General features: G+C 40.1%; 1 protein-coding gene across 2 annotated transcripts in view; it reads right to left on the reverse strand.

Moving 5' to 3' along the window:
• PEPD (peptidase D) overlaps positions 1 to 26,833 on the reverse strand; it is a 143,858-nt gene extending 117,025 nt beyond the window's left edge. For both annotated transcript variants that reach the window (XM_064459552.1, XM_064459551.1), the window contains exons 1-6: positions 26,726 to 26,833; positions 21,153 to 21,336; positions 19,725 to 19,852; positions 3,983 to 4,046; positions 1,888 to 1,935; positions 156 to 217 (exon numbers count right to left, since the gene is read on the reverse strand). In XM_064459552.1, the coding sequence (XP_064315622.1) occupies positions 156 to 217; positions 1,888 to 1,935; positions 3,983 to 4,046; positions 19,725 to 19,852; positions 21,153 to 21,336; positions 26,726 to 26,769 (530 nt within the window). In that variant the 5' untranslated portion in view covers positions 26,770 to 26,833. The remainder of the gene's footprint in view (positions 1 to 155; positions 218 to 1,887; positions 1,936 to 3,982; positions 4,047 to 19,724; positions 19,853 to 21,152; positions 21,337 to 26,725) is intronic.
• Between the last annotated feature and the right edge of the window lie 756 nt (positions 26,834 to 27,589).

Raw genomic sequence — 27,589 nt, forward strand, 5'->3', positions numbered from 1 at the left:
CATCTTATTACATCTTATTTCCAAATAAATACCGATATATATGATTTGACATTCAACATCCTGTCATTAGGAAAAAACAACATTTAATGTGAAATATACAATTAATTCAACATAACCATGCAGTAATTAATATATGAAAAAACCTTGTCACTTACTGGCTGATTCCCTCAAACGAAGCTTCTTTGGAGACGTTTCCGCTATCAGTATTAACACCGCGCTGGGAAGAGAAAGATTAAAAGGACCATGATTCTGAGCCAAACACAAGTATTTGAAAATTTAAATCACAGGGAGAACCTAACTGCAGTAAGTCTTTAGGAAAACTTATACATAAGTTTACTTGAATCACTATAAATAAAAAAAACCCAGACTGTTCAAATGGAGACCAATATAAAAAATTATTTGTTTCATAAGAGACCAGCGTAGAGCTCAGCTTAGGATGTGCTGCTTAGAAAAATGGCAAGCTTTGATTCTAACTCCCTTACGTCTTGAGAGGAAGCTAGGAGACCTCTATAATAAGAAAGGGCAAGGGAATAACAAATGGGCAAGGTTTCTTCTAAAGTAATTTATTTTTAAAATAAATTCTTACACACTGCTTTGTCAATGCTTACTATTTAAATTTGCATGCTGCTCCCCTACAGCTTTCCATTCAAGCAAGCAGCATAAGCAAGAGTATTTTGGCTGCTATGCTGCAGATGAACGCTTCTGACATGTCCCTGGGAAACCCTGTGGAGCAGTGTTACAATCCTGTATCTTGAATGAGACTGCAGGGGGAGAGAACCAAGCGTCCATTCAGCCAGCAGAAAAAGAAGTGCTCTTTCCTTCTTTGTATACTTCTTCATGGCAGTGGGAGGAATATGAAAGCATCATAGCCAGGAATTAGGTGAAAATTCCCAATTACAACAGGATGCTCAAAAGAGCGACAACTAATCAACAACTTGATGGGCAGAAATGAATGGTAAGAAGCACAAGACAGTCAAATATTCCCTTTCCCACTCATTTCTCTTAACAAACATGAAAAAAGCTACAGGGTCATCTTTATACGTGTGTGTGTATGTATATACAAATATAAGGGCAAGAAAGACTGAAAACTATTTAGGGTCTCTGTTCTTAATGGATAAAGAAATCACATCTCATGCTATGTGACTGCTTAAGGAGGGATTTTCTGTAAGACTTCTGCCTGGCAGCTATCATGGGAAAACAAGAAATCCAGGAGCTGCCACTGCATTTGCTGTAAGGGAAAGCCCAGAGTCAGAAAATCATTTCTTATATAGATTAGAGACAAGAAATCAGATACTCTTGATACTCAAGATACTCTTGAGGTTTACAAAACATCTGTCAAGGAAAGAAGCTGGGGGAGAGGTGATGGGGAGGAAACTTGCAGGCTTTATATCCATTCATTCATCCTTCTTCCAGAGAAATATGCAAGCACCATTCAAAATACTTGGCAGACGTGATATCACTCCCTCGTCCCAGAAGTTGTCTTACCAACCTTCCCAATGCAGAAAAAGTATTCCCTGGATCCTTGTCAGATTCCCCCAGAAAGGCCCAAACATGCTCATGACATGACCAGAGCAGTAGAAGAGAAAAATGGAGTTTGGCGTCATTGCACATAGGCTGGAGGATAGCGTGGTGACATTATAGTCTTGTCCTGTTTTACCAGCAAACATATAAAGCTTTTGGCAGAGAGAATATAGACTGGAAGGCCAGAGGTTACAAATCTTGAGATCATCAAGAAGCCAGAAGACTAGATGACTATACACGGGTAGCTTCAAATTTGGCAAAGATGACGAGGAAAAAATAGGAAATGACAGTGCAAAGAAATACCAAATGAACGGATCTCCTTATTGAAGAAAATGGGTAGTTATTCTTTAGAATAAGACGACTCACCAAAGTAAGAAGCACAGCAGGTTTCTTCAAAGCCAAGACACTGGATATCTAAAAAGAAGTTTTAGATTTCTATTATTACCCTTTTTTGATTTCTTACATCACACTGATATCACTGTCATCAACATTTGCCGTAGACAAAGTAAATAAGCTGCGAAGACAAAAAATGGTCCCCTGATATCTTTCAGATATTGTAGTATCACCTGACACTTGCAGCAAGTCAGTAGATCACAAAATATTTAGACAGAAACACAGTGGTTAAGTTGGTGGTATCCTTCAAAGACATAAAAACCAACTATAACTTAATATTAAGTCTACTGGTGTCATTTGGAAGACGGGGAAATACAAGCCAAAAGCTGTAATGTCACACAGAAATAAGGAAAATCAGGGTACTCTGTATCCCCAACACACTACTGAATATAAACACAGATGCATTAATACTACTGTTACTATGTGCTAAATACTTAGTAATGAACATTTACTGTTATTCTCACCGGGTCATCTTTTAATGAGCAATACTTCTATTAGGCTCCTTCAGTATCTTTCAAACATTTACAAATCATGTGTTTGTTGTTCATGAGAACAAAATCATTGGACTTGTAGAGAACTGGGCTTTCAGAGCAGCTGCAGAAAGGTGGGCACTGAATTACTAGTTCTTTGAGGCAAAGAACACATGATGTAATTCCACGGAGCACAGTTCTATCAACTTTAAACCAGCTTAATAGCACACTAATAATATTAACAAAAAAACGCATATATCAGTGAGGTATAAAAATACCAATTCCACATTTTTTTCTCTTCATGAAATATCAGGATTACACACTCACACAGGTTGGTCATTTGTTGGCGTGAAACTGTCCTGTAAATAAGGCCCCTAGTGTCATGACAGTGGAAAACCAATTCCTTGGCAAACCAGGAAAAACTTACAGACAGAACCTTTGAAAGCTGAACAGTTTTGTTGCAAGCTTCAACAGCCTCTACCTTCAGCCCATGTAGTCCAGGTGGGAAATAGCCTTTATATTGGGACAATTTACTGACCCACATAAAGAGCAATTTTTGCCATCAATGAGTTTTTGTAAGCAGTAAGGAAGCAGAGAACAGAACTGTAATAAAGGCATTTGCTGATGGAAAGTGACCCAAAACAACTAAGGTGACCTAAAATAAATGTGATTTTTAAAAATAAAACATGTATTTTCCACTTGCAATTTTCACCATCTGACAGATGAGAGTTGGAGTGCCTGCACTCTACATGACTCCAACTCACATACATCAAAAAGCAACCTCTCCACAGCTTCCTCCACCTTCAGCTACTGAAATACAGCATCAAACTTCACTTCATTGCTGTACTCATTATCAAAATGAAATTAAACATCCCCACAGCTGATGAGGGCAAAATTTTTGGTCTAGTGAGTCAGAGTTAGTGCTCTGCAGAGACAGAAGTATTAGAGTATTCCTTTTCAAGCTGGTGTCCATGAAAATCACGAACAGAGTTTGGCAGCAATACTGCCCTCACCCTGCTGAGCCTTCCTACCAAAGAAAAGACAACTGGCCAGGTACATAAGTATACAAACATCTGCTCAGAAATGAAATGAGAAACCTGACTAAGCAAGACACACTTGCATTTAAAAATATGAATATATTTGCTTATTCAAATATTAGAATGATTCAACATAAACTAAGAGCAAGGCAGGCAGCTCTTTGGAGACATAAAATAAATGCAGACTCCCAAGTCAGAGCTAGGACATGCAACCTCCCTGACAGCAATCTCCTCAAATCTCCAAGGCACTGCAAAAAATGTATTTAGCAACATATTTCTGTTGGATAAAGACACAGACTGACAGGTCTCGTGATGCACAGAATATGTTTATGGCACTGTCTTTGGATTAAGACCTTAGTGTTCAGCTCAAAAAGCAGCCTTTAAAAAAAAAATTACAAGTGCTTTGTAAAAATGAAGGACACTTTTCAGTAACTGAGGGCAAAAAATTATCCCACCAAGTCAAGAGACATCCAGTAAGCAGAGGACTGAAATTAAGTAAAATGACTGTCACATATTGTTTTTGTATTCACAGAAAAATATTCAGAGACACAGACAACTCACCTCATTCACATAGTGGACTTCATCCACAGCGTATTTTTTCTTAAAGAATTCAGGGGGATGAATCCTTTAGAAAACAACAAAAGAAACATTTGGTTTTAGCTTTAGTGTTGTATTTAATAAGGCCATGGACAAAGAAACAATGTCCTCTACTGTCACAACAATAGAATCAGATACGATGAATGTTTTAATAATCTTATCCTTGACTCCATTTCTCAAAGTAGGAGATTATATAGAAAGTTGCCACTGCTACAAAAATCAGCATGCTTTAATCCAGTCCATGCTTAGATTCTCCTCCTGAATTAAAGGGTTTTTTTCTCCCGATTCACTCTACACAAGACTCTTTTGTTGAAGATTTTTGCCATGCCATTTGTATACAACTTTCCAACTCACCAGACGCTGGAAGGATGTGGAATAGCAAAAGACCGGTTTGCTCTCCATTATATTCAAAGAATGAACAGAAGATTCATTTCCTACCCTGGCAACCCCTCTGATGGGTGCATGAAGTGGACTTAGAATGTCCATAGCATAGAAGGGCTATGAAGACATGGGCTCTGCCACCTCTATTCCTCAGGACAGCAGAGTTCCACTCCTCTAACCTAACAGGATGTGCAACTTTACATGCCCATGTCCAAAATGAAATCACTTCTGCTGCCTTCTCCCGCAAGTCTCCCAGAGACTTTTTTCTAAATGCAAGAAGAATGCGGGAGTCCTATGAAAGATATACTTGCAGTCAGTTGGGGCAGATGCTGGCATGGTTCAGCACTCCAGGGTTCCCCCACCAGCCCCAGTACCAGTGGCTGAACCACTGCTCATTCTTTTACTTTATGGTAGCAGCCAGTTATCATGAGACTTTAGTCTCCGATTACAACATCTACCCTGCCGCCCGCCCGCCCGCCCGCCCCCCCCCCCCCCCCCCAAATATAATCAATGTAATTCTGAAAATGTAATCTCAAAAGAAAAAAAAACAACCCACCCACCCAGCTTACATCCTTCCACAGAGTAAAAAAAACAGGAGAAAAAACATTTGGTCAGAAGAGGTGGAGTTTGGTGGATCCTGTGCATTTTGCTTCCTGAGAGACAGCAGGAGAGCAAGAGGTGTGCACGGGCCTGAACCTTCAGCTACAAGAGCACATGACCAATCAGGGACCAATCAAGGAAAGAATAAATTAGGCTGGAGACCAAAGAACATTTCTAACCCCTGCAGTGACGAACGGTAGAAGTGGTGGGACAAACAGCCCAGCATCTTTAGGATGTACTCCATAACAAAGGCCTGTGCCATAGCTGCCCACAGTATCAGGTGGTTAGAGCTCTGATTTACATCGTGTTTTCAATCTTGTGCACTCATTTTTCATTTTACATTCCTTTATGCTCCAAACAATACTGGGCTGAGACACAAATGACAACATGAAAACATTTATGGTGCTCTCAAGCAGTAGATCAGAGATTTTTTTTTAAGTTTATCTGTGAAACTACTACTCCAAAAGTAACACAAAAATATCTTCTTATATGTTCCCTTTTGCAATGGTCCTTTTGTGGACTCTTCCCATGACTGTTGGAAATTTCAAAGCAATTATCATTTATCTTCTCTCCCTGGCTAATTTACATATAATTTAAAAAATCACTATATCCTCTTATCTTTCTATACCCTGTATTCTATAGTTCCCTTACCTCCAACTTCTGCATACTCTGTTTCTCCTACAGGCCCCTCCTTTTCCCTTCCTTCATTCCTCACACATTCAAGTACTTTAATATTCCAGAAGCATCACAACTTAGCACTTTCCATTTTTGTTCACTTTCACAGTTTCAACCAATTCATCTGGTACCAGAAGAATCCCAACTGTAAAACCAGCTAATTTATGGCCAATGGGAACTCATGCTAATAGATGCTCTTTAGAGCAACACCTCCAAAGCACCATTTACAATCAGCTGCATTGTCTGAATCCAAGAACTGTTTCTTGTAAAGTAAATATTTCTTAAAAGTATCCCCACAGATGTGCTGGATTTTATTCACTTCATTTAATGCAGTTGAAGTAAGAATAGGTCTCATTTTCCAACATGCCAGTAAGAAAACTTCTGTCTTTTCACAAACTGTTTTCAATTACTTTTTTGTTGTTGTTAGCTGCCTCCTCTAGTTGAGTGGTCTACAGCACAATTCTGCTTATTTAATTCTTTGGTTATGGTTAATATTAATCCATTATTGATTCCATTCCAGCTGTAATCCCTCCAACATCTTTTCTGAGGAACAAAAGTAGCTCATCATCCTTTCAAGGCTGAGGATTTTTCCTCTACTTTGAAAGAAAGAAAACAGCAGCTTCCCACAATCCTTTGTCCTCTCTCTCAGCTATTAAACTAGGTCATCTTCCAGATACTTTTGACTCCATCACACCTAACAACAAGCTGCCATGTTTCCGAGATGCTGGTCTTGTTCTTGCTACCTTGCTCAGAAGTTGGCAAGACCTTCAGTATGAAGTAGAGAATCACACTTCTCAGCTCTTCTCTGAAGCACTCCGGGCTCTAACTCACTTCTTTTCTTCAGCCATTTAGCACCTCTGACTAGATGGTAAAATAAATTCACATACACTTCCCACAAACTACCACTCCCTACCCATCCCACAGGAGCCATGATACTTCAATATGAAGCCACCTCTCCCACTGGGAAGATTTCCGCAAAGACCTGCCCTTTTGCAGAACCATACAGGTGGAAGGAAAAAGTGCACATGGAAGTCTACATGAAAGCAGAAATATTCTGTGCTGTCATATACAGAAAAAGCAGTATAGAAGGCAAAACAAAAGCTCAGGGAGAAAGAGGAGCAAAGATGATTCTCTTGAGACCTTTCCATATTCTCTCCGGTCTCTTCATTTTTTTCCCCAGCTTAGCATGAATCTATTAAAGATTATTATGCACCAACATTGTAGTTACTGTAAGAAAAGTACCAATGCAGAGTTCCTTAGCAGAGACAGGGGTCACTATTAATTTTTATCCAATTTAAATGCAAAACAGGCTGAAGTCTAGCACTGACCATCACTGTCGCAGGGCATGGTACCTTCCAGAGAATGCTTACTGGCATAATGAAAATCAGAAGTTACATTCAGTTATCATAATTTCAAGTACATCTGATACTACACAGAGATGAGGAGTACTTCTCTCTACAGATGACTCTCAGGCAGGCGGAATAAGTTAATTGGTTACAATTTTTAGGTTTGGCTTTGTCTTTTGTAATGCTTCTATGGGCTGCCAGTTTCAAATTCTGATTAATCACTGCAGAGACTACATGCAAAAAAACACCACAGCAAGTCATAAACTAATTAGAAGGTTTACCCATATAGAAGACATGATCCCAGATATTATTGAATCATGTCTCTCCTTACCTATCAAAAAAAAACCCCAAACAACCCAAACCCTTATTGTAAACAGAGGTGAACAGAAGCAATGGCCTAGTATTTACAGGCTTTGTGGGAAGGGGGAGTGAAACGCTCAGAAATTCCCTGGCAACACAAGTCAGCAAAACCCTACAGAAAATAACACACTTCAGCCCTAAAAAGGCTCAGTATCTTTTCTCTATAGTTTTATAACTTCAGCCAAACAAATACCAGTGTTCATCAGAAATGTCAATAGTTAGCTTCCAGAATAGTAGGACTCATCTTTTTTTATCTTATAATGGAAATAAGCAACTCCAAATTCCTGGAACTGTATCGTGCCCAAGTACGCATGCCCAAGTGGCTAGGCAAAAGTCTGGTATGTCATAGTTTACATCCATTAGAAAGAAAACGTAAGAGTCCAGCACGTCTATTTATCTGCAAGAACGCACTCATTTTTTGTTATCAAAGGATCCCTTAAACAAGAGACTCTCTCTAGTTCACCACTTCAAGTTCATCACAACTTCCAGTCCAGTGAAAAATCTTGAGTTATTTTGCATTAAACATCAAAGCTGTTTACATTCTGCTGATGCTTCCTATGTAACTCTTCCCTCTTCCATGTTGTTCTATCCAGTCTGGCTCACCTACTCGATTTCTTACTCGCAAGATTTTCATTGTAATTGGGAAACACTGAAGATGGCCTAAAGATGCGAAGCTACATTTTTAAAAGAAGATTTGAATTCTGATGCACTGTCTCATATTAACAGCTGAGGTTTTATTAAAGCACCAAATTTTGAGGAATCACCTTTCAATCATAACAAGTGGCAACTTTATTATAAACAAAACTCTACTGAGGTAGCAACGGGAAAAAGAAGAGGAGGGGGAGGAGCAGCAGCAATACTTTCACTATAAAAATACAGTGTGGAATGTTAAGTCAGACCGTAAAGTAATACCCCATGTTAGCTATACCTCATTTCTCTTATACAGTGATCAAACAAAAAAAACACCAGTAAAAGACTAAGGAAGCATAGTATTGAAACCTAGTAACCAGGAATTCCAGTCAGTTGATCAGCTTAGTGAAAATTTCCAAGTTTAGAATAAACGTTTCCATTTGGTTTACCTAAATTCACACTGGTACATGATGGCATGTTTAAAAACCAAGATGCTTCACCAAATCACAACCTAAACATGCCAGTGCAGATTCTGCCACCAACTTTGACAGACCACAGTATTACAACTGGCTCCACTTCAATACAATCCTTCAAACAGGAATGGAATACTGACTCCTGTGTTGATCCATCAGTAATATGAACAGCCCTGACAGCCCATCTATAAATACACCAAAAATATATTTTGAAGCTTTTATATAGTTGAACAAAATTAAAACCTCAATTTTTTTTTTCAATATTTTTAACCATGTTGTTTTTCCACTTTAAACCCAATAAAAACTCGGTCTCATTGTCTAAAACCATTTTAAAGCTGTTGTTCATTACATTGCACAAGAATTCATAACAGCAAATCTTAAGAGATTTGTACAAATTTGACATTATCGTAAGAATTCCATTAAGCAACATTTCTTTGTATCTAAAGGACTCTGGAGCAAGAGCCTCGTAACACCAACATGATAAAAGAGTGTTCTAGTTCTCAGAACTGCATTCAGAAGAGAGGTACAAATGAGATGGATCTAAATCACAAATGCCAGAGAAATGCTGGGGACAGAATTTATAACAGCTGATGGCTATTCCCAAAAGAAATGCATATAAGCCAACTGCTAATATATTGCAACCTAATTGCTCATATACATTCATATGTATATGTTTTCATTTGCATCTAAACGATTTTCCAGTCAATCTTTAATATATCTAACAACTTTTTCCTACTGGCCATTTTGTATTTGCATTTTTTTAATGCTTCTAGGACAGTTGTCACAGTGGATCAGCTCTAAAATGAAATTCAGCTTTTCCTAAAGTAGTCCAATTTAGCTTTTCTTCAGCATTTCAGCTGGAGTTCCTAATTCAAGATTATTTATCTTACTGCACAGCCTACAATGTACAACTATTTCTTTTGGAAAAAAATGTCCTTAATGGTATGTTCAATACAAAAATTAGAGAAATTCCAGTTGGGACTAATTTAAAAACATTTTCTATACTTTCTACATTTTGTTACTAAACAATTACATTCACAAACTCAAACAGCTATGTATGTATACACCCCAGAAATTATCTGAGCACCTTTAGCAGAGCAGGGCAACAGCAGAAGGTCCCAAGCTTCCTGAAGTGTGGCAAGTTGACTGCATCATCTCCTCTAAAAGTTTCATAGGACTCCTCTCTCCCCACAACACAGAGTAATCAAAAAACTTTAGCTTTCTGCACCCTGCTAACACTAAGAAGCTACACTGTTCACTACATCAGCCAGTTCTGCACTAGGCCACTAACAGACACTGAGTCTAAGAAAAAGTCCACTGAATTACAAGGTCCCTTCATAGGGCTGTTTCAATGTCAGTGCTACTTTTACATACCTTATATTTCCTAACATATCTGCAAGCGACTCACAAATTATAAAAGCCAGGAGAGATCAGAACAGGCACATGTATTTCATTTTTAGTTTGATTTCTAGATGCTTTGATTTTCAGACACCCTACATTGTTATATGTCCTGCTGTTAGATTTTGCTAATAGCAGCCTCTTTCTCTTCCCTACTCAAATTCTTAGAGCAGCCTGGAGAAGCCCTTGGTCAGCTCTTTTAAAATATTTGTATAAAAACAAGACTTCTAGGAGGTACTTAACTTTCTCTAGGTTTACTGCTGGAATAGAAACTAATTCATCGCCATCAATCTGTGATGCTTCAAATATTTTTTGTTTCTCTCAAATACAGAATGAAAATACTTTATTGAACATTTACCTTAATAACAATGCAGAAATGGCAGTTGCACCATTTCCACCTAGTAGTAGTAGATGCTGTTTGAATTGTAACTGCCAGTTTTGCTTTCTCATTCATGCTGTACTAATTCTTTGCCTTATGCTTGTCCTGTCATCCACCCAGGATCATTCAGAGCTTCCCGTTAGCTAAATTCTCTTGTGATCAGCTTGTTAGAATAGGCAGATGCATGAGAACTATCAGCACACTCAAGTATTATAGGTTTTATGTCCACTTATAAATTACAAACGAACAGTTCTCAATGTCTGTTGCTTTACACCTACACAATTTACAACAATCCCTTAATATTAAGACTTGAATGGTTTTACAGAAATCCTTACGTTTTCACATCTGTCCTTGTTTGTGTTTTGAAGCTATTCTGAAAGAAGGATGCCTTACTGCACTGTCACATATAAAATAAAGCAATAGGTGTATCCTAACACAAGCTCCAGTGTGAGGTAACCATTCTCCTGCAAAAGGAAATACAAAGTTAATACCACATGGCACAGACAATAAAGCAGTATTCCAAGCTGTCTGACCACACGTGCCATCAATAAACATATCTTAGGGACAAATAATGAGAATCATCTGCAATTTCTAAGCACGGAATCTGGCTTTACCCAAAAAACTATCATTATTCATTTAATGTAATTTTAAAAAGGATCAGTAGGAGTCTCTAAATGAAAAGTCAACAACCGTTCTGAGGATCTCTTACTATGTCAGGGAGGAAGAAAGTACTGACACAAAGCAAGACATGGCATACTAAAGACTCTCCTGCAATTAAAATACAGATCCAAAAGTCTTATCCACTACTTATTGTCTTTCAGATCCACAGCTCCTGGCAATTACCAGAAAGTAATGTTCTTACAAGTAGTATTTAAAAGTAAGAATTAACACAGCTGGAAAAATAACAGAATATCAAAGTCACTATTCATAACAAAGTTTAAAGCAAAAGGGTTTCTACACAATAATGTTCAGGGTACAGTGCTCTCTTCAAACATCCTACAAGTATTATTACCTAAAATGCATCAAAAACTGTCCAAGTTCGATTCACAAAATCAAAAGAGGAAGATTCTGCATGCAATGAGACAGAAAAGCTAAAACTAGCAAACTTCACAGTAAAGGCTTTTGCTTTACGTGGGTACAACAGTATTGCTTCCTCCATTCCTCCCTAGCTTTCACATTCAAGAGTAACAGACATAAAACACCACTTTATGGCAAATGTCATGAGCAAACAGTCTCTACTACACAAAGTAAATGCCTACATTAGCCTGCATATTGTCTGCCTGTACCGCGGCACTGCAGCATGCACACATTTACTGCCAGCAAGTCATTGCACAAGTTACATCACATTTTTCCTCACTTACATGAGAGGAAACACATGCACAAGGAGTAAATTGGACAGGCATCATCTTCAGCAACTGAAGTTCCACACAGTCAACAACTCATTTCTCAGGCCTTGCTATAATGAGCTTAAAGCAGAGTAAAAGTTTCAGTGAGACCGCATACAAAGAATAAGAATCTTGGCAAAAATTAAACCAGATAAATAGAAATACATCAGCAAAGCATGTAGAGCTGGAGGAGGGAAAGGGATACAAAAGCAGTGTTTTAATGCTGTCAGAGATGCACCAATAAACTCCCTCCTCATTACAATATCATCAAGTTAACAGATGGCAAAGCATTAACCAAACAAGAGGGTGTCGAGAACTGCTAGAAAGAACAACACAGGAGGCTTTACAAGATACTAGCAGATGTTCCTGACTTGGTCCAAAAAAATGCGATCACCTATATATCCAAAAGGAATTTCATGATCTCGAACAAGAAGATTAACAGGCATCAAGCTAGATTTAAAACAAAACAGTACTAACAGGCTTGCTGGTATCACAGGCAGCCTCCAGCCAGGTTTTAACTACCTTAATGTTACCCCCTTTCCACATTTCTTTAGATTTCCATTTTATCCTTTGAAAGACAGAAGTACTGGCATACACATCAACTCAGACTCCTTGTTCCTTTTGACACAGTCCAGAGCAAGATGGATTTTGAGAAAATAACAGAATTTAGAAGAAATTGAACGGAAGATATGACTGGAGAAGGTAACCAGGACTGTAACCGAAGCCATGCCTAGCAGAGGGACAGAATGGTAGAGTCCACGTGCAAGATGCTGGACACAAGATGCTGGGAATATGACACTGGACTTCCCAGTGCTACACGCAGGTTATGCAGAATCAGGATAACTATGAGCAGCATACAGACGATTGTGCTTATGAAATCAGAAATAAAGTATTGAGGAGACACTCATGGTTCTTCCTAATAAAAGCCAAGTGCTGAACCACCCATTTCATCTATTTCAAACATACAGTCTCACTGGTCCAGCTCAGCTATTCCCACCACAGGCTTTCCCAAAAGATGAAAAGTTCCTTAGGTTTTCTACATGAAGAGGCAGTGCCTCAATCAGGCATTTAAGAGGTACTATCAAGAGCTAACATAACACACACACACACACCCCCCCAAAAAAAAAAAAACCACAAAAAAACAACCACAGAAAACTTGCAATTGGTAACCTTTGCTTTATTTCTTTCTGGAAATAAAATTCTTCATTGGAGAGCAGGGCTCTACACTATTATAGGAAAAAAAGGGTAACAAAGGAAATTTTTATACGCTGAAATCCCTGAAAGATTTCTTGTAGCATAATGCAAATGCTGACAAATACTCATTAGAAAGCTCATTTCCCAAAAAAAAGCACAAAAAGAATTACAGTGGCTTAGCAGGTATGGGCAATTTATAGGTCACTATGTAGTAACAGGGTTCCACTCAAACACTGGTGTCAATTCATGCTTCTTAACTGAGAAAGTTACATACTTCTGAATCTGTCAGTAGCAGATGTTCTGCTTTTACTTTGGAAAAACGCCTATATTGGGGGGAAAACGAGCAATATTTTGTGTCCCACACATAAAAGCACTACAACAAGCTCTGCAATGTGTGCAGCATGTGCCACAGCACCCATATTATTCAGTAATAGCATGAAAGGAAGCAGTACTGATGTTTACAGCAACATTAAGATGACCTGAACAGTTTTAAGAAGGGGATGATAGCATTGCCATCTTGTAACTTGTAAAGAAAACTAAACCACAAAGACATTAAAGGAGCTTGCCACAACAACTCATTGAGCACAAATAAAAGGCAGAACATACTCATTCGAACAGTGCCCTATCCACTATGCCATGTTGCCCCTGTAAGACAAAGAAGTACTTAGCATCCCCCAGCTCAAGGCCAAGCACTCTGACACCCAGAGCTACAGCAAGTACACCAGGAAAGGGGTACACAGCAAGTAAAACACAATCTGTTTTTCACTCACCTTTAGCTCTTAGGAAGCATTAATATTGACTACACTTTTCCCTATCCTCTTTTAACAACAGTTTTGTTTGTTTGTTTTTTTCTTCGTTTTATGGTTCTCACACAGACAACACTCAGAGTCCTTCCTAGGCGTACAGACAGACAGAGTGCTGGTCACAGGGAATAAAAAACAAAGAAAAGTTAACATGAAGAGCCAAGAACATGGAATTTTAGAAGTGCAAGAATAGAGGCACCACTGCAGGTATTTCACCTGAGAGTTTTTTCACTGAGTGCCTTCTCAAATCCAGGCCAACAAGAAGCAGAGAGCTCTGTGCTCAAGCTGGGAAGCTGCACAGTAGAACGCAGCGTGGAGGTGCAGAGCCTTGTTGGAGCACTGCTGGAAAATCCCCAGGGGCATTTCTTTTGCTGCAGCTTACCTTCCTACCAGCAGCAGCTGAGTCCTCAGAGGAAAAACACATGGCACGCCTGATCAAAGAAAACTTGGATTCTCTGATATTTCAAAATGTTATCAGGAGTTTATATCACTGAACTCGATACTCCTGCTAGCACATTAAATAAAGTATAAAATAAGAAATGCCTGATAGGGGGTTATCAACATTCCTTGTGGTAAAACAGGAATGAGACACGTGTAGGCAAGACTCAACTTTCTCATGCGGTGGTTTGAAGCCACATCAGAATATTAAAAAACTCTGGTACAGCATTGTCAAGCAGATTTACTTAGTGCTGGTTCTATTTCTCAATACACCTCAATCAAAAAGAGGAGAGGAAAAAGAAGCACTTTAAAACAAACTAAATCACTGACTTGTGCATCCAGTTAAAGGTGTGTGCTGGCAGAGATTGCAAATCAATAGACTGCTATAAATTACTATTATTGTTTAAAACAATCTCAACAAGAAATACAAGGAAACTTAAGCAAAGATTTACAAAAATAATTACTGAAGTACAAGTCATAGAAACAATACACAATAATCCTGGACCAGCAAGGCTTGCGGACAATGACCATACTGATCATTTGAGAAGTCAGAGCATTTGAGCAGGACTGTTTAGAGAAAAACAATCATCAGTCAAGTGGCAAGAGCAATCCAGACCCTAATTATTCTGTAAAAGTAATTTTTATCCACAGAGAAATACCATAACAAATGAACGGAGATAAGAAATAGAAATCACTGTACTACAGAGAGAATTGGAATCATGGAATATAAGCAGTATGGGGAATTGCACAAGTAAATCTCGTCAATCCAAAGCAACAAGCTTTATTGTACTGTTTTGAAAGGATCGGATGAAGGGTAAAGCAACAGATATACTATCTGAATAATAGTAAAATATTTGATAAAAATCTCTCTCAAGACTGTTACTCTCCGAAATCAACTCAAATTGGCTTGGACAGAAAACTATGATGTGATCTGAAAGCCAATGACTAGTCATAATGAAAAAGTGAAAAGCCTAAAGCAGAAAATGAAAAGAAATACATAAATTTAAAAATTAGCTTTTCAAGGGCTGGGAAACCCTCCAACCACCACACTGAAAAGCGCTATATCAGTTTAGACTGATGTTCTCAGAAGTTAAAATGATAAACAGCAATGGACTGCAAGTCTTGATTAGTGGGATACTGCAAAGACTGAAATTAGTTCTGATGCTATTCAGAAACAGAAGCAAGACTGAATATGCTCATGAGATCTTCAGATGGCATTTGCAGGTGGTTACAAACTTAGCAGATGAATTGCAGTTGCCAGTTAGTACAAAACAGTAATAAGATGACCTACAGTGATTAAAAACTGATTTTTAAAAAAAAAAAAACAGGAAAATAAGGATTTAGTGGTGGGGGGAAAGGACAAATGGTGGTAAGAGATCAAACATATTTCATTTTAGAGAAAAAAAAACATTAAAAAAATGCCAGGGGATGATATGGCAGATCAGTTCAGAAGGTAAAACCAAAGACCCTTCTAGAGTATACTATCTGAATATGCAGCTCCAAAGCACACTACAGAGAAGTGGACCTGTATGCATCACATCAATAAAACCCATCTAGAAATGTCATTTATTCCTGCAAAATCTACATCAAGAAGAGCAATTAAGGTGATTTAGAGTTTGTTCCCTACAGCACCCACATACACTCCACTACCTTTCCAAAGAGTCGTCTCCAATTTCAGCTTGCATAGAATGGGCTTACTACAGACCTTGCCTTCTTGTAGCCAAGCCTAGGGCTAATTAATGCACCAGTCTCAGCCACCGTGATATAGTCAGATAAACATAGCATGCTGTACACAGTTTAATACTCACAGTTACTGAAAATACAAATGCCACAAAATTTCACCAATCCCCATTAAGAAAAATAGATCAAGAAAGTGATTTCTTAACTTCCGGTTTTCATGGTCACATACATTCGGGGGGGCGGGGTGGGGGGGTGTTGGGTGTTAAAGCTTAAATAGCCTGAAAAGCTCTTTTTTTATAAAAGCATTTGGGGAAAAAAGCAAACAAACAAAAAAACACAACCATATACTTCTGCATTTTATTTCCAAAGGCAGTAAAACTTCTCAGCTTTGCTGAAGTCAGTCCAGTTTAATCACCAAAACCAAAGGTTGATTTTGGTTGTAACCTACTTAGAAAATGATGACAGTGTTTAAAAAGCTTCCTTATTAGGTCACTGAGAAATTATTAACATTTGCAAAGTATTTCATTGTGCTTTATTACAGCTCCAAAGTGCCACACCAAGGTTCAACCATGCAAACATAGAGAGCTTCCAATCAAATTTATGGAAGAACGTTACTTACAGTGGATGCAACACTAGATTAATGTTGTTGTACTCACCAGTCAGCCAGCAGGGCTTCAAAGAAAACACAGGAAATTGCACGTAAATATTGCTCTGTCCCATTTAATATGTATTTCTAAAGTTAGAGCAAGAAAGCGTTAAATATTTTTGTCTTCCATTAAAAACACTCTTTATGTGGCAAGGCAATTAAGTTATTTTGGCATTCGCTCCATGTAAAGCAGCTGCTGTACAGTATGTTTTACTTTATAAAATATCTTTAATCAGCAAGCACACTGACTAGTTCTGTCATTTGTAATTAAGGAGGTAAATGGCAGGTGCAGCATTAATTAGTGAAATTGAAGTGTCTGTGCAAGACATGCAGTCATATCAACTTAATGCTTCCTAGGAACAGAAATGATTGCTAACAGCTTTGCACCACAAACCTGACTCGCTAAGACCATGCTGAGAAAGCGGGGCATTTACAACACAGTTATGCTTCTCAAGACTTCACGGTCTTATGCTACCAGGTTAATTTCTTAAACCCTTCCTCCAAAAGAAAGAATAGAAAAACACTTCAGGAGCGCAAAAGCCTACCCACTAAGCCATTTTGTGAGCCTTTGTTTCTGCCTTACAAACAACGGGAGGGGCAGGGGGCGGTGGGGCAGAGGTACACATTAAAAGATAGGCAAAGCAGTTCTCTTAGTTGAAAAGATTTTTCTAGCCAACAACTAAGAAATGGGCTAGCCCAACATTTGGAGGAATGCCCACGCTCATAATTTAAAACAGAGCGAATGTTGTTGCAATCCCGTCCCAACATGAAAGTAGGACCACCAGTCCTACAATTACCCTCATAACAATTCTGTGACTGCCACTTTAAGAGGTTGTGGGCCTTTTGTAATGTGTCCCATAGTCTGTGAGTTAAATTAAATCTTCCTACTTTTTAAAACTGCAAAGGTTATTTTGGCTTGAAGGACTTCTGAAAGGCAGCCTTACAGTTGTTTAAAAATCTTTAGAGTATACTCATTCACCTAAAAGTCCTACAAGACGAGTAACACTTCCAAAGAAGTGGTAATCACCCCCAACACCAGGTACTACATAGTGCTGGGTCCTTGGCAGACCACAGCCCAGGGCAGTGCATTCATCATCTCCGTGTTCACTTGTTCTGCAGAATCCCCAGGCACCACCTCGACATGCAAAAATGCTCAAAAAACCAGTTCAGTTGGTGAGACTACAATAATTACAGTGTCCATGGTCTCATTTGTAAACTAATAGTCTGCTCATCTCCAAGCAAATGCTCTCATACACTTCATTGGTTTTGGCCAAATGAAGACTGCAATTTGAAAGAAGCCAAGAAGCCCCACTTTTACATTACTTCAAGGCAAAAAGACTAACCCTTCTAACTTCCACGTTACCTAAGCTACATTTCAAAAACAACTCAAATACATGTCCTTCAAAAGTGAATGCACAACAGTACATCAAACAATACATTTAGTAATACAGTAGCAGTAAAGAGCTTTCTGCATTAATTTTAAGATAATCTATGCATTTCTGCCTAAACTCACATAGCAGATTCCCACATCTGTCTTACATAGAAAGCAATATGAACACCAGGCAAAGCAACTGAACCCTGTGCTATGAACTAGAAGACCATCTGGAGACCTCTGTAAAATACCAACCTCACAAATATCATACAAGGCATTGAACTGATTTGTGCTTCATTGACATTCAATGAATATTTCCTCAGTGGGTAGATAGTGCTTTCCACATACACAGAAACAAGCACTTCCACAGCAAACTAGAGCACATAAACCACAGCGGATGGAAGGCAAACTTATTTGTGTTTTCTTTCAGTGCTAATTTTGACTTAAAATTGAGTCTTCTGGGAAGGAACACAAGCCCTAGCTGTGTGCAGTACCCCCTGCCAACCAACTTAAGAAGCAGAACTGCTACTGCCTCACAAATGAGTTATTCATCTATCCTCCTCCTGACAAGCAGAAAACGTACATGACCACAGCTGACAGAAGAGAAAACAAAGATTCAGAGGGATTCAGGACAGGTAAGGAGAAGAATGTATAAAACAAGGATGCTGTGATAAAGAAAATTTGTTATACTCTGCAAGAAGACACAACAACAATAAACCACTTTTAACCAGACTTGTAGTTCTGTAAATGAACCAATAACCAGCACTGCACAAACAAATCAAAAGGGCCACTGCTTAGAAACACCACAATATTTTGTTTGAAAATGCAAAATGAGACAGTGGAATTTCAATAATATTTTTAAGCCTTTTCAGATTAGGCACAATCAGCGTGGGTATGAAATAGCTGATTTGAACCAGCAGAAGAGAACTTAGAGGGAGGAAAAAGGTTTGCCTATAAATGGAAACAAGCACCACTAGGGAACAGATGTTAGAGAGTACACATCGGGGTTAAACAGAACCTACCCTCCCAGACAGGTGCAGCTCAGATGAAATATTTCAGGCAGCAGTAGTCACATTTTTAAGCTATCACAAACAATTTCAGTTCCCATGCAGGTCTAAGACAGTGATATTCATATAAAATCTCTGAGAAGACAGCAGCCATGCCCTACCATATGGTCTGGCACAGTTCAGCATATGGGATTGGTTGCAATGGTTTTCCTTTTCCCAAAATTAGCATTAAAATATAAGTGATGGCTTCAATTAGAAGTGAAGCAACCTGAGCTCAAAATATTAAATTAGAAGGAATCCAATGTTCTCAGACAATGTAGACAACAAAAAAAAAATTTACAGTTTGTTAGAGGATATAAATACAATTAAGACTGAGAAAAGAAATGAACACATAAATAAATCAATTCCTCCATTACTATGGCACTGAGCAATATTTACTACCAATGTGGATAGAAAGAGAGATGTTATGGCATACTCACAGAACTGAATTAAAATCACATTCTCCAGTCTGTCAGTTCACATCAAAAAAATGTATCAAAGAGGCTAAACTACCTTCTGCCACTCAAAAAGCTGCATTAGCTAAGGTGGCTGCAAACTGGTAAAGCAACTTGAAAAAGCCTGCTTTACTGTTTAACTTGTTTGGTCTTAACACAAGATTTCTATTTTTCTTTATGATTCAGCTTCCTTTCATGGATACCATGAGATCCGTGGGTTCCAATTCTAAAGGTATTCTCTACCAAATGGTGGTGGATCATTTTATACCATATGACCAATACCAACTGATCACGTTTTGTATCATTGTATGTACATATCACTACAATTCACACCAAATGATTTGGTGGACTCTGATTAAAATGAGAGAGCATTCCAGCTTTACAGACAGTTACATTATATGAAGTACTCAGATACATTGGAACACAGTTAAAAAATACATCTTACTTTCCCATCCAAACTGCATAGCTTTCAGGGAGTTGTGGAACAAAAAGCATGGATCTTCCAGTATCAATATCTACTGCTCCAAAGCAGCCTGCTTCTGTTACTCCAAAAGTCCAGTGAAAGTAAGATTCCTAGGTCAAGACAAAACATATTCTTAAAAGAAAACTCTCGCTTCTTCCAGCTCTAAAAATACACTACAGTACATACTAATTCCTACTTCCACATATCTGAGAGGGATCTCTCTTGCTTCTGGATGGGGTGGGGGGTGGGGCGGTGGGGGTGGTTTAGGTCTAAAGCTTTTCAGACCGATTAGTTTTAGGGTACAATAATACAAATCCCTCTGTAGGCAACCTGAAAGGATGACAGATTAAGAAGCTACCATAAGTAGTAAACAGGTCAACTCAGCACAATAAACATATACCACACAATAAAATACATTCTTCCAATCTAGAATTAGGGAATGTAGCATCAGGAAGAACCAAACCTGTCACATGAGACAAGACAAAAGCAGAGTGCAGATTCATTGGGTTGTGACAGCAGAGTGCTGAAGTGAAGACCCAACCTACCCCAGAGAAGAGGAAGCTGCACTAGGAACAGCCTTTAGTGGAGAGTTATTTTAAGAACAAGCAAGCAAACAACAAAAACCTAACAACACAGAGATTAATTTTGGTAAGGACAGACATATGCTCTGATACCCTGAAACATGCATCTCCTCTAAAAAAAGACTACTAATGACATTAAGATATACGCTATCTAGATTAGAATTTATTGGTTTTGTTTCTTCATAACATACAACAGCTCAATTAAATTCACAAAACACAGTACCGTAGCAGCCATGCAAAGTATGGTGTATGCTTAATTAAAGTTCTGTTATGCCAGCTTCCCCAAAGAATAAAAATGCATTTGGCATTACATTAACAAGTTATTAAGTCCTATTTGTGACAGAAGAACATATGGGTACTTAAGGAAGATTCCAATCTGAGAAGGCACAATGTTGTAAATTCTAAGATACATACTGCTTTGTGGAATATACTATTTATAAAAGCTTGAAATACACTTTTCTATGAATTATTTCAGTTTAGGTCCACTGTAACATGTTTCGCTACAGAAAAAGGTTATTTTGGGGGTCATAGACAAGACTGAAAAAACTAAGAAATATTCCATTGCTGTCTTTAATATTATGTTAAACACTGATAGGCAGTAGGGCCTTGAACAGGTTTAGATCCTTTAAACCAGATAATAAGCCTGCATACCAAAGCACTGAGAGTAACTCGAAGCTGAAGAGGCAATGTTATAAGGAAGCCAATTTATTTAAGTGAAGCAAGGTTACATGCAAAAAAGGTAAAGGGAAAATAATTAAAAATCGTTTTAAAATTCATGCAGTTGAAGAGAGTTTCTTAATTTGATTTGAAGTTTTGATTCAGCTCTTACCTGGCGAAACACGATACCAGTATCAGTACAGTATCTCTGGGTTTCTTCTCCACCCTGCAGCAGAACAATCGAATTCTTCTGGACATCCTTGTTCTGTCTCAGACGATCACATAGTCGTCTTCTATTCAAGACAAAGAGTGCTACAGGCACTTTCAAGGTCTCATTCCCCAGCCAAAAAGAGGGTCTGGAAAAGAATTTTTAATTGACAGTTAATGGAAGACAAAGACAGTGGTTAGCACGATTCAGACACACACTATTTGTTACTTTAGCCTAGAACACAAAAGGAAGTTTAGTTCAACTCTACAAACAGGATGCTAATCACTCAAGGGGAAGAGATGCTGTATACAAGCATTGCTCTCAAGCAGCTTTGATAGCTCATACAAGTACCAAAGGAAAAAGATGGCAACAGAAGGCAGTGCTGGCTGCAGCTACAACCCACAGTATGATACTTGTTACATTCCTTTAGGTAAAGCAACACAAGTAGTAGATGCAGAATGCGACAACAGCTTGGGTCAGCTGAGTAAAAGCAAACCAGGAGAGAAGGAAATGAGTTCTGAGTTACTGAAGTGGAAGGTTACACTAAGTTTGGAAAATTCCATCAGGAAGTCCTTCTGGGAAATGTTCAGTAGCTGAAACAGGGACTGGAGAGAAAACACTACAGCAGACACAAGACAACAGCACGTCCCGCACTCACATGGTATCTGCAAATTTCTTTTCTATATACATGTTTATTCTTGCATGCATACAAGCAGCTTCAGCAAGTGACTGAACTCAACGCGTGGCTGCAGGAGCATGTCCCGGGTACCAGTGACCTCCTGCTGTACATCACCACCTGCCCCTAAGGCAGCACAAATGTGCTGAGACAGCACAGAAAGTTTCTGAAAGATTATAGTCAACAGAGCCAGAACTGGGAGATTACAGTTTAAAAGTAGAGAGTTCCCTCTTAAAATAAACTGGTTATTAAGTAATTTAGGGTGTTTAAAGTACTACAAGAATATATTGCTGACTCATTCACATTTGTTATAGGTCCATACCTGCACTCTTTGGAGCTTTACCAGTAGAAGCACATTAGCTTGTTGTAGGAATTTTTTATTGTTTGTTTTAAATCAGGTGAGAAGAAACTAAAAGCATTCCCTTTTTTATGTTTAATATAGGAAGGCTGTACTTTGGACCTTCAGTATTACAAATTAATACTGTTTTATCAAAAAAAAATGCTGTGATTTAAGTCCAGTTTGTCCCTCCACCTCAGCTTCTCTCAGCTTATTGAAGATTGACTGGCTAGATGGTCATTTCTATCAGATATGCTTATAGAGGAGATGACACAAAGGTGCAGTGAAATTGTTAGTATGTTAAAATGACAAGAAATTAACCACCAAGGGACTTAACCTTGGAGAAGCAGAACTCCACCTCTTAATTATTATATAGTTTTCACAGGCAATCTGAAAGGTAACCTTTGATTTACAGCTGCATAAAGTAACCTCCTGAAAGACTTTATCAGCGTCAGAAACATAAACCCTATAATTTCTTACTGCAGACACAGCACAAAAGAGCTAATAAAATATTTTATTTTACTTGTTTATAACTACTTGATATAACAGCGTAAGTAATTTTAGAGGGTGAAAGACTGCTCTTGCTAATCCAATTTTCAAACTATCTGCCTAGGAGTTCAGCTGAGGGTGCACAAAACCCAAATGCATTTATTTTTATTACTTCACACACACACTTGATAACCCGGCACCATGGCAGGTGATCATTACAAGGGCTACAGACTACCTATTGCGGCACATCAGCATAGCATGGTAGCACAGCATAAGCTTTCATTTTGGGGTACCCATACCTGTAGGAAGAACAAAGCGTATTCATACAATCCCAGCAAAAGCTGCTGGAAGTTTTAAATCAGATAGAGAACCTTAAACTAAACATGGGCAAGGCTTTTTGGGTGCAAAGCCACGGCTCAGCAATGCACAAGAGGTTGGAAATGCTGTTATCCAAGCAAGACCACCTGCTGGAGTAACTCTATGCAGGGGCCCAGAAATCATAGTCACCTTATTGCAAGTATAAAAGGGAACAGAGAACATTGCCAGATACCCTTATGCCATAGGTTACTCTCAGATCTTTGTATCTGCTGATAAAAAAAAAAACCAAAATCAAAAAAAGGCAAGGGTTGTAGCACAATCTGTCTTATGGACAGGTTCATAGAAAGGACTGCTTTGAAGGTAGGAGAAGTCACCTTCGTTGTAATTTTACTCTCTTCACAAGTTTTTGGGTTGGGGGGGTGGGGGGTGGGGTGTGGTTTGTTTTTTTTTCCCTGTGATTTAAAACAAAACAAAAAAAACCCGAACCACAACTCTGACCTCCCTCCTCCTCCAGGCCTATTTGTACACCCTGGAGCTCGTCAGAAGCTCCTACAAAGGCACGTTTTCATCCCCATTAAGTTTACTATTAATACTTATATTGCACTTAAAACCTCTGACAACCAAAATAAGACTCAAGGAGAAATAATGATGTCAGGCGGCAATTCCTACTGGTAGTCTCACTAAGCCACTTTGAGAGCGTCTTTTACTGGGATCTTAACACTCGAGCTGAAATGCATTCTGATGCAAAACGATGGCTCTTCTGCACATTTTATCTAAGGCCACAGCAAAACTGTGTTCTTCCTTTTACGTAACAGATCCCACTTTCCCTGCTTGAATTTGATGCCACAATATTCATCAACAGCAGAATTTGGCCCTGTACGTTTGTTTTAGACTGGCACAGTTTTTTCACAGATATGGCCTTCTTTGGTCTTTATTTTAACAGTCAGAGCAGCTGAGCATGCTGGGTCCCACAGCAAGGGCTGCAAGATGGAGGAAGGCTGGACTGAGTGTTGTTGCAAATATTTCTCTGGTCCTCAGGTTCTCTGCTGAGCACTCGTATGTTAATACATGCTTTGGACTGTATGAGCTTGCCAGGCAACAGACCTGCTTTCACAACTGAAATTCTGCAGAGAAAACCAGCTAGGTTTCAGGGAGGACTCAAGAGAAGTTTGTTTCCCCCAAACCCTTTGTTCTCTCTTCTCTCCTGCAAGCACTCAGATGTCAAACCGACGGCACCCTCCCAGATGGAGTAACAACAGGGCAAGACACCCACAGGTGCTGCTTTTCCTCCAGAGGTTGGGTCACTCTGCACCCATGAGCCCAGCGAGCTTTCCACAACTTACACAGAGAACTCTTTTCAGAAACTAGCACTGACAGAGGAATTTAAGTTTTACAGAAAAGACTATGGCTGTACACCTGGCTTTCTATTACAAATTATGATTTGGGAAGCGAACTCTCATAGCACTCAAGATCACAAGAAAAGTCTTCGCCCACAGGACTTGCTGCATAACCATCAGTCTGTTGTAGCCATTGCTCTGATACTAAGAAATAAATGGCAGGTAAGTAGGTTATGACTGGCCTGATCTTTCTTCCGTATTCCTTCCAGCCCAACTGTTACAAACCCCTGTGACTACACAGTAGTGGCTATGCCATGACTCTTAGCACTTTTTCAGTTTCAATCATAAAAAGTCATTGCTATGCCACTTGTAGTAAGTTGAGCAGGTACATATACACTGCCTCACATGTTTATCAACCTTGCGAATACACATCCACTTCCACCGTAATCAGCATAGAACTCCCTGGTATTTGCCACCTAACAATACTACCACAAAGTTCTTTCTAGAGAGGGAATTACAAGCTTTCATTTTTGGTCCATGATCTCTAATCACTCAGTTTGTATCACACAAGACACACAAATATCAGAATTTAATTAGTACAATACATTAGCTGGTCCTTCAATGTCTGTTTCTTCTGTTAGTGCAAGGACTTTGGCGTCTCCAGCCACAAACTCAACTCAAAACTCTCATGTAGAGTTACACAGTTGGTAACAACCTTAAGGCAAGCTCTGCTTTGTGGTGCATGCCTCTTTGAAGCTATGCAAGTTTCTGCAAATAAGCACTAGTCAGTGTCAGAAGTGGCTACTTGCAAGACCAGGACAGGACAAGTGAAGCTCAGCTTCATTTTCTCTAGTCTGGTACCAGAATTCAGCCATTGCTCTGTCTTGTAAAGGCCTCCCACGGTAGCTGACAGTTTCCTTGCTGGCTGTCACACACAATTTTTATGATCACTTAGGCCCAAGCCCACACAAGAGCTCTTTTATTTTATTATATTGGAAGTTAAATGTAGCTGGGAACATTAAACTACATCTGTTTCTTTAAAGGATATTTTTCATTTGTCTGGAACCGTTAATTGTCAATGCTTATTTCAGAAGTTTTCAGAGAGCTTACATTTCGTTACTGTATGATTCATCTAACATTTTGGATTTGTTTTGATGGAACCACCAGAACACACTAGTAATCAAAGATCCTATTTCATTTCTGGGTTTCACACCATTTTTCAGTCAACCTTTTGTACTGCTTTTTCAGAAGAAAATTCACAGACTGCCATTTTCGTTCTGCTGAGGTCACGCAGACAGGATTCAGATTTCAAGAAAGATGAAAAACCACTGAAACTACTTTTCAAGAAGTTATAATTTGTTTGTTGACTGGGCCTTATTTATGTGTTTGGTTGGTTTGAGCAACGGAGTGTCAACATCAGCTTGAAGCCCATCCAATTTTTAACGCTGTTTCCACATGAAATGAGAGAAGCACAAGAGGCCTACACTAACACCAGCGCTAGCAAATAAGCGATAGAAGGGAAACAGTAAAAGCAACTACTGCTGTTTAAGGCATAAACTGGATGTTTTCTTCATGACCAACTCGGTGCTCCTTGTAAATAAGTTAACAACTTGAAGTCCTAGCCCTGTTGGATGTCCTCGTACCTACCTACCCCAGCACAACCTGGCTATCAGCAGGGCTGGGCAGCAGCGTTCCTGCACAGGGGACACACAGTCAGCGCTGGGAGAAACCAGAGGCCGGAGAGGACCTCGCAGGGGAGCAATCTCCACCCGAAGATGAAAGAGCCAGAGCCAAGTCCCAGCATGACTTTTTGTTGGTGACTATGAAAAGTTCCCCCCTCATTTTGATACATTTTTAATGGCATCTTCTTGAAGTGCTGGAATAAATGGCTGAATTGAGCTATAAAATGTGGGAGAGACCTTGCGCTACGTAAGCCATAGTCACCTTTATGCATGACTTCCGTAGCCTAATGCAACTTAAAGGTTAACCCACAGCTGGGGGGAGGCACAGCCGAGCCGGCCCGGCGGTAACCTGAGCGGCCGCCGGGGTGCGCGTGGGACCCCTCCCCAGCTCTCCCGCCGTCCCAGCCAAAACCTGCTTTCATTTCAGGGAGCCCCTGCCCCAGCGCAGGCACCCCGGCCTCCCCTGCGGGCTACACGGCGACGGCCTGCCGCCGGGCCCGGCCCTCCCTCGCCTGACAGGGCACCCCCGACCCACCCGGACGCCTCGCCGAAACCCCTGCCAGCCCCGCGGAGCCGGGCCGCCGCGCAACACCCCGCGGAGCCGGGCCGGGCCGGGCCAGGGGCCGGGCAGACGCGCCTCCTCGCCGCAGGGCCGGCGGGGAGCGGCGGCGGTCCCGCGGCCCAGGAGCGATGCTTACCCCGCTGCCGCGGCCATGTTGCCTCGCCGGACTTCGCCTGTCATGTGACGGCGGGGCCGGGCCGCGGCGGCGCCACCTCAGCGCGGGGAGCGGAGCGGAGCGGGGGTACCGCCCTCCCGGCCGGCCCCGTGAGGGGGGCGCGGCCCGCCGGGGGGATCTGGGCGCGGGAACTGCAGGCGCTGCCGTCCCCACGGGCTGCTCGTCTCTTCAGGCTCTCAGACATAGATCTGGCAGGGGAAGGGCCCCGGCACGGGCCGGGAGTTGGGCTCCTTCGGTCCTGAGGCCGGCGTTCTTTGGGAGCGCTCTGCAGCTGCAGCCGAAACTGGAGAGGGGCTCTGGTAACCATCACCTCGTACGTTGGCTTCTCATACGAGAAACAGTTGGAGTCCCCGAAGCTAAAAGTTGTATAATGGAAATGTAACCTTCTACAGCGTTTGGTGTCTTTTGCAGCAGAGCTCCCCTAAATAAATGGTTGCTCAAAAAATCCATTTAACGTGGCATGCTGCTATAATTCCCTAAGGGATGCTGTCCACTTGTATTTTGAAATGGAGAAGGTATTTTAACATCAGCCTTCAGGCACGGTGCGCTGTAGCCAACACCAGTCCTTGGACTCGCCCTGCTTTGCTGAATTTTGCTCCTGTTCACGCAGATTTCTTCAGAACTTGAGTTGACTTGTTGCCTGAAAATTATAAGCTACCTGAAGAAAATGACCATTCATAGGCCAGGGTTCACGTGGCCAGTAACTGCCACACAGCAGCAAAAGATAATACCGAGGAGCATGAAATAGCAGATAAAGAACGAGAGAGGGGATCTCTGCTCTGTGTCCTGAATACATTGGTTTGCTGCTCTGTGCCTCAATAAAAC

This window comes from Phalacrocorax carbo, chromosome 8 (assembly GCF_963921805.1).
Source record: "Phalacrocorax carbo chromosome 8, bPhaCar2.1, whole genome shotgun sequence".
Lineage (NCBI taxonomy): Eukaryota > Metazoa > Chordata > Aves > Suliformes > Phalacrocoracidae > Phalacrocorax > Phalacrocorax carbo.